We start from the raw sequence: 8,262 nt of genomic DNA, 5'->3' as shown, positions 1-8,262 counted from the left end.
CGCCTGTGTGCGCGTGACACCGTGCTAGTTAATTTAGCAAGCGAATGTTTACAGCCGTTCTACAGCTGATAAAACTACTAACCTTACTGCGTACAGCTGTCTAATAATTTGGCCTTTCGGTTGAAGCTGCGACTTCTGGCCTTCAGTGTTGGTTGGCTTTCAACGGCCATTACTAAAATTGCATCCATTGAATATTCTCGTTCATTGCATTTAAGACAATATGTTTATGGCGTTACATATTAGGATGGCAGATACTTCATCCAATCAAGCCGGAACTGGCGAAGGAAACAGCCATTAAAAACTCAGCAGAATATTTTTGTTGTTGCTCTTCAGAGGAGAGTTTTGTTGTCCACATTTATATGAGAAGGTATGCAACAAATATAAGAAGCCGCCAATATTAACGCCTGCAGAAATAAAATAGAATATTTACACTCATTTTGCAAAACCAAACTTTCATTCTCGGAATGAATTTATTCGTTTCGCCGAGTCTTAGTCGTTAGGTCAATCAATGCCTTGCTTCCTCTGGTTATGTGGATGCACGTCACACGGGAACAGCGAGTGCATTTCTTCGTGAACTCGCGTCCACAGCTACACAACTACGCAGCAAAATGGTCCTTCAATAAACATTGCTAAAGAAATAGGCCGCTGGGGAACTGCAGGAATCAGCACTAGTTTGCTTGCTGTCAAAAGCAACAAACACACTGGCGAAAACCTACAAACGATGGTCCCAAAGCCGAAAATCGCACCAGGCCCTCAGTGAGAACGGGAAACGCAAATGAATTGCAACAAAATCGAATTCAAAAAAACTTATGGACAAGAACAAGAAAATCCTATACGCACTAACAATCAATGTACAATTATACAATCGGCAAAAAAAAAGCAAGAAAAGGAAACATCGCGGAAATGGCAAAGCATACAGCGTTAGAGTCGTAAACTATAAAATATACATAATACAGTTCACTGCGTAATCGCGTCCGGTGCAAATCCAAAAGACGCGCGAGGAACAGCATGCATAGCCAAAAAGTTCTAAGCAGTCTTCATAGCTACCGACACAGAACGCTCCCCAATCGCTAAAACAGTGCCCAAAAAGGCAGCCCTGGGCCCTCAGACGTGGGTCCTCAGCCCTTCACATGCAGCCATGTTCGGTGCAGTAGCTGAAGCGCTGACGCGGCTACCAGCGCGCGTGCGGTCCCGGCGGTGCCACGGAGTCGGCGACATCGACGCCGGCACGGCGTGCAGCGCGGGCCAGGTGAGTGATGTTGGTGCCGACCAAGCTGATGCTGTACTCCTTGGCCCACCAGGGCATCGAGTCAAGGCCGAGCAGGTACATTGCCACCAGGTGGACGGACAGGATTTCGCCCGCCACCGTCATCAGGTTCATCAGCACACCCGGACGTGCCTGCGGCGGGCGAGATATTAAGCCGCATACAACAGAACAGTTTTATTGGGAAGTAGCAAGATAAAGTACATCCAGGCTGACAGTAGGGGGCCCCCGAAGTCGACGTGAGTTGCTATATCACGCAGTGTAGCGCAAGAAATGCGTGCAACAAACGTATTAAAATTGTAAGCAATAAGCATTGTTGCTTATTATATAAACTGAAGATCAGCAAGGAAAGAAAAAATGCAGGAACTCCACTGGAGCTGTCTAAATATGCGTAAGCATACCCCAAATTTTAGTTGGCTCACCCTCACATTTGAGTTGGCCCACACCCAAACTTAAGTTGGATCCCGTCCAAATGTGAAGTTGGCCCACCCTAATTTCACGTTGGCACACGTCCAAATTAAAGTTGGCCCACGAAAAATTTCACGTTGGACAACATACAAATGTCAAGTTGGCCCAGTTCGCACAGCGCAGGAGAGCACAGCGCCCGTGTCTGTGCTCTCCCTTCGTCCTGTTGTTCAGCGTTGTTTCGTCATCTCGTAACCATTTCCAAATTGCAGTTGGTCTACCACCAAATTGCAGTCAGCCCACCCCGAAACTTGAAGTTGGGCTATCCTCAAATTTCAGTTAGCTTACAACCAAATTTGAGTTGGCCCACCCCTAAATTTGAAGTCGGCCCACCCCTAAGTTTAACTTGACCCTCCCCTGATTTCAATTTGGCCTACACCCAAACTTCAGTTGGCCCACTAGCAAATTTCAAGTTGACCCACGCCAACTTCGGAAAGGAATCGTAAACTGGGTACAGCAAATAGCGGCTAAGACAGCCATGGAGTGGCTATACTGCACCAACAGCTAATTCCGCCCGTTTGTCGAATTCGCCCTCTTGTCAGCTCTGATTGGCCCACAGGCTTGCTATAGCCTCTGTGATTGGCTCAAAATTCCACCATTACCGGATTTGGCAATATGGCGGAACTAACCGATTACCGCAACCGTACCCCTGGAGAAAAGTCGCGATGCGAGCGACCAGCACCGTACCATGTCACGCGGCTTCATGTGTCCGAGGTGGTAGACGATGGCGTTGGTGGGCGTGGCGGCGGGCAGCATGAATGAAAAGGAGCAGCACACCGCCACTGGCAGGGCGTAGTACAGTGGGTGGTTCTTCGTTAGCACGGCCTGCAGGTTCATTTACGGCGTCTGTATATAGTACACCGCTGTTCGGAGCATGCTTCCATACAGTTATCGCATGCGCTCCTTTTGCGAGGCTACCTGTTTTGAGAGTCACATTAAATTTTGAAATAAAATTCTGGGGTTTTACGCGCAAGGACGCAGTTATGCTTAAGTAAAAAGAAACATGCTTAATGCTGAAGTTGTTAACAATGCTACTTAAGCTCAGCAATTGTAGCAAGCGGTAAATTACATATCGATCGAAATAGAGACTATTACTTAGAGCAGTTGAGGGAGTTCTTCGTTGTGGCTTCCAAGCAGTGTTGCACTTCATAACGATTCTACAAAGCAATTAAATGCGCAGAAGATATCAAAGCACCTTTCTTATGGTTCAAGGTGAAGTGTTCTCACACGCAAACCACCACCTGCCCAGGCTGCGGTGCACCACCGACGACTTTCCACGTCACTATGGAGTGCCAAAAACTACCAACCAATATCTCCATTCTAAGATCCCCCAAACCAACATATGCGCAGTGGGAGGCGATCCTCCGTCACTCCGAGCCTCAGGTCTAGCTGGCCCAGATACGGCGAGCAAGAGCGGTGGCGGCAGCCATTGGGGCCCTGGACTAAGCGCCCCAGCCACATTAATCCTTTCACGTTATAATAAAGTTTATCTCTTCTTCTTCACACGCACACTGAATCAAAGTGGAAAGCCAGCGCGAAGCTGTAAACCTCTCGTTGGTCGGAAAAGTTCGCGGCGTAAACGCAAAACTATATATATATAAGACACGAAATAAGTTGGCACGTGAGGACACTGGCCCCTTGAGGTGAGAACGACGAAGTTCGTTGTTGCGCGTGCGCTCTCCGAGGACCAGCCATTACTAAAGGCAGACGAAAGCAGTATATGGCTAGGCGAAACGAAAAACCGTTCGTCCCATGTTTCTCTAAAGGTCTCCGCCTGGCGGCGCCATCAGTTGCGTCGTGGTCTACGTCGCACCTAAGCGCGCGCACCATTGGCAGCGCCGTTAGTGACGTCGTTCTCTTTGCCGTACCTGCTCTGCCCGCAACGCCGCTTCCTCGGCTCGCCGTTGTCGCATGCGTTCGATATCTCGAGTTAGCTCGGCGTCGTGGTTAGCATCATCCGCCCGCCATTGGCGCTTGCGTTCCACTTCGCGATTTCAACGTGGACGTTTCGTCGCAGCCGAAGCCAAAGTGCCGCTCGAGCAACTCCCGCCGAAACTGGGCGTTGACCCCAGCGAACGCGTTGCCGCCATTGCTACGTTCACGCTGCTCTGCCCGCAACGCCGCTTCATCGGCTCGCCGTTGTCGCATGCGTTCGATATCTCGAGTTAACTCGGCGTCGTGGTTAGCATCATCCGCACACCATTGGTGCTTGCGTTCCACTAGAAACACAAACATGTAACCAATAATTGAGAAACGCTTCAATACAGCGTCGGGACTAACCCACTGCTAACACCGGCGCCGCAGGTTTCAGCTTCGCTGGTTAACCATCTGTACGGAGTGCTTGGGCCCTTTTTTTTTTTTTTTTTTGTCAATCTTTCGCTGGTCAACTATTGGCTTTTCGCTTTATACGCCAATTTCGCTTTATACGCAGTAGGAATTGTTGCCGTGCCTACCAGATCAATGACGACGGGTATCATTAGCGAGCTAACGGCCGAGTTGCTGGCCAGCTCGCTCATGAACGACGCCAGCAGGCAGAGCGCCGACAGCACGAGCTTGCTTGGCACCGACTCGAGGACGGCCAGCGTGGTTGCCACCGTGCGGGAAAGGCCACTTTTCTGTAAGAAATTAATAGTGCACGTCAGTGGTGTTAATATTGATCTTAATCTTAAGTCGGGTACCGCGAGACACATACATGGGACTCGTGCGGCCCGCACATCGCGCGTTCGAGACTGCGCTATATCGTGACGGTTGTAGCGTGACGGCACTGGCTGGCGTCTTCACGGAATAGGGACCCCACCACTATCACGGCCGCTGGATAAAAAAAAAAAAAAAAGTGGGGCCTGCTGCGTCGCGTCGCCGTCAATGGGCGAGCGCTGTCTCGGCTAAGTTGACAGTTGCGGCCGCTGTTTTGGTGAGGGCGCCACTGCTACGGTACGCAAGGCAGAAGCCGGTTCGTGCTACAATGTGGTTGCCTCAGGATTTATGACTGTTGATGTGCTTTTTCGTGCGCATTATAGTGTGCTTTTTTTGTGTGATCGTGTGTGTGAGCAGCTTGCCTCATGCTTCTTATGCTTGAGTACGGTTCTCTGGTGTGCGCGTGTGTGGCAGACGGTTTTTTTTTTCTAGCGGTATGATGCCGCGAAGCTGTTGTGTGCCGCTGTGCAACTCGAACGCGAGAAGAGACGCTACTGTGAAGTACCACGAATTCCCCTGCGATCTACAGCGTCGGGAAGCGTGGCTGAATAATATTTCTCGCCAAGGGCCATCAGGGAAAGTAAGCAAGTGGGTAAAAAGAACACGAAGATTGGGCTTGTGCTTACGACTGTGGTCCCGATTTTGTTTCCTGGTTATCCGTAGTACATGCAAAAAAAAAAAAAAGAATGCGCAGCCCAGGAAACTTTTTTTTTTTTTTTGAGCCCAGGAAAAACAGTGGCCGCAACTGTCAACTCAGCCGAGACGCGCTCGCCAACTGGCGGCGACGTGACACAGCAGGCCGCGCGTTTTTTTTTTTTTATGTAAAAAGAGCCACGAATGGATTTATTAACTCCGGGCTGTCCAGAAGGCCCACGATGCGGCGGTGAGGCTTGGCCTTCCCGTCCCAACATGGGAGCGGCCCGCAGTCTTGTCCCTATAAAAACGGGGTGAAGATTCTTCCGACTACCTACCAACCTAGTGGCCGTGCCACTACTAGCGCAGAGAGAATATTGAAACGTGCGAGCGGAGTTCGGTTCAAGAGAAGAACGAAGCTGGGCTGGATCGGGTGCGGCGCCGTGGACTGTTTTCGCTGAGCGATACCTTCGCATTCATCATCTTGTAAATAAACGCGATCCATCGTCTTGACGTAGTCTTGAAGAAACAAATCCGTTGCCGATTATTCTAATAGATTACTTCTTTTCATTTCAGGTGAGTCGAGCGGGCAAGCCTTCATGGAGAGCATTGAGGCTCACTCTACAAAAGATTGGCACTCATAGGGCAGACTTTTCACATATGTGGTGAAATCGGCACTTCTAATAAGGACTTGAATATTAAACCTGCAATGTGCAACTATAAAACGCGTTATTTTTGGCCTGATTAAAGTCACTGTCGTGCGTACAAACGCGGCTGTGGAAACGCTTCCTCGTGAACGGCTGTACCCGAGCAGTGGCGCCAGAGCGGGCGCGAGGAGAACTAGGCCCGGGACGCTGTTTTGGCGCCCCGCAACGGGCCACATGTTTTTTTTTTTCTTTTTTTTATCCAGCGGCCGTGCCACTATATACTGAAGAGGAGACAACCTTCTAGTACAGTTGGAACATGCACTCCGACGCTGACGCCAACTCGCTTCAAACGGGCAACGCACTTTTGCATCTTAAAGGTTGCATCTTTAAGGCGTTTCGCAAGTCACCACCACGTTGCGTGAGGTTAACTGCGCTGCTGCATGCGCGAATGTGCCCCGTATCAAAGTGGCGCGCTAGTAAACGTGACGCACTGACATGGCTTTCACCGTGGACTTTGCTGGTGCGTCATACTGCGCCACCTCGTGATTCTCTCACCTTGGACGCTTCGGCGAGAGTCATGCCGCCGCAGATGACAAGCACGGTGCCCCAGGAGACGCGGTTGTTGACGTCGTCCCAGTTCAGAATGGGAACCGTTTCGTTCATGGTTGGGTTGCGCGGAATCACGAACAGCAGCACGGACACCAACACCATCGGCACCGACGCCCGGATGTAACTTCAGAGAGACGCGTTATAATTATATACACGCACACTAACAACCACAACAAAAACATTGAAAAAAAGACATAAGAAATATTACACCATCTTCCCGTAGGGGAACCCTGAGTGGTATGCCAAGCAGCCATAGGGTCGGCTCAAGGTAGTTTTATCAGCTGTATAAACTTGGACATGCAGCAGCACCAGCAACGCGCAGAATTGTTGTTGACGCCGTCGGCGTTTTGCCCGCATTCGCACCGAACGAGCGCAATGTGGAACCGGAAGTGGAACCGGAACCGGAAGTGGAAGCGGAAGTGGAAGCGGAACCGGAACGCCATCTAGTGAACACTTCATAAAACTACAGGTGGCTACATACTACTACTACTACTACTACTACAGAGGAGGGAACGACCCACACCCCAAGGAGCTTCGCCCCTAAAAAAGAAAAGCGGGCAAGTTTGCACTCTGTCGTGCAAAGCTTAGGCACAGCGAAAGTGTAAATCCTCAAGTCTTACTGGCTGCTACTGCTAGGTATTAACTTGGTTTAAATAAACTACGCATGTAGGGAAAGTATTCTCGAGCGATCATTTTCGGAGGTATCTTCCCTTTCGCGACATTTCGCGTGACTAGCGCTGGACGCATCGGCGCCTGCGAGCGACAGCGTTCCTGACATGCCACAAACGCAGGCCGGCAGGCAGGCAGGAGCCATGTCTTTGTCGGGCGAAGCGAGCGCGCACCTGCGCAGGCGGTTACCGGGCAACGCGAGGTGACGTCATCGCTACTGCTTCGGCACATGCGTGGCTAGGCAACGCGGGCGGCGTCGGCAGCAGCTCTGCGCGTTGCCTCGTTGGTGCTGCTACAATTTGTTTCTCTATCTCGCTCTCATTTTCTCTTTCCCTTTCCCGAGCATTGCGCGGGCCGCGCGCATGCTCGCCTTCCCTCTCCTTAACGTCCCATGTCATGGCAACATGTGCACGGCATGGAGAGGAGGCGAGGCACACGCCGCTCCTCGAGGTGGTTGCTAGGCAACGCATTGACGTCACAGCTGGGCGAGGTTTTGCGACAGCAGGCGCCACTTTTTACAGCTAGCTATAACAGCTTCGCTGTTAAAAAACTGTGGCTCCAATCCATGCTCTGAAGGTGGTTGGACAGCGAAGCTGTAAATGACACCCACAACGATTATCCATTGTGACGCCACTTGAATTAACACACGTCGCTCTACAAAGAGTGAAACCAGAGATAAGTGAAATGTACATAATCACACCCTTTATTACTTCACAACGACATTATATTGACGCTGTTCTTCTGGCGTCTTTACTTTTCGTTGTCTTTTTGTGGTAGCCTGGAGTGAACTGAATGAGTTGCTAGACCGTGGTGACGTCACTACATGATTTCTACGCTGTTGGGTACTTTTCTACTTTCAGTAGCTTACGCAACCGTAATCTTTACCGGGAAACACACGCGGGAGAAGAAACGTACTTCGCATTATTCGCAGACGTCATTAGCATACATTATATGGTTTGCACTTCACACGAGGGTTTTGAATGATGTCAACCCCTTTCGAAGCAGCTGCAAACCTAATCTTTACCAGGAACGTGTCGGAGGGTGTTCTCATTGTTCACACGCGCTTTATCATCTACCATGTGGTTTTGATGCTTGTTTTGTGGTTTTTCTTTTGAAAACGAGTGCTGAGCTGTATGCTGTGAAACCATCATGTTTTTCTTTAACTCCCTCAGCAATTTAGCCATTATGGAAGCCTTTCTTACTGTTTTAGTTTTTATTAGTTATTACAGTTAGCACGAGTTAAGTCGTAGGCTCGGTTTGAGCGGTGAATTAAATTTTATG

General features: G+C 50.0%; 1 protein-coding gene across 1 annotated transcript in view; it reads right to left on the bottom strand.

Annotated features, from left to right (window-relative positions):
* Positions 1-1,171: 1,171 nt before the first annotated feature.
* LOC119444999 (protein I'm not dead yet-like) overlaps positions 1,172-8,262 on the bottom strand; it is a 42,027-nt gene continuing 34,936 nt past the window's right edge. Inside the window, exons 11-12 of the mRNA XM_049664835.1 lie at positions 6,259-6,436; positions 1,172-1,399 (exon numbers count right to left, since the gene is read on the bottom strand). Coding sequence (XP_049520792.1) covers positions 1,172-1,399; positions 6,259-6,436 — 406 coding nt within the window. The remainder of the gene's footprint in view (positions 1,400-6,258; positions 6,437-8,262) is intronic.

The sequence above is a fragment of the Dermacentor silvarum genome, chromosome 3 (genome assembly GCF_013339745.2).
Source record: "Dermacentor silvarum isolate Dsil-2018 chromosome 3, BIME_Dsil_1.4, whole genome shotgun sequence".
In the NCBI taxonomy this organism is placed as follows: Eukaryota; Metazoa; Arthropoda; class Arachnida; order Ixodida; family Ixodidae; genus Dermacentor; species Dermacentor silvarum.
This window is presented reverse-complemented; position numbering and strand designations above follow the sequence as displayed.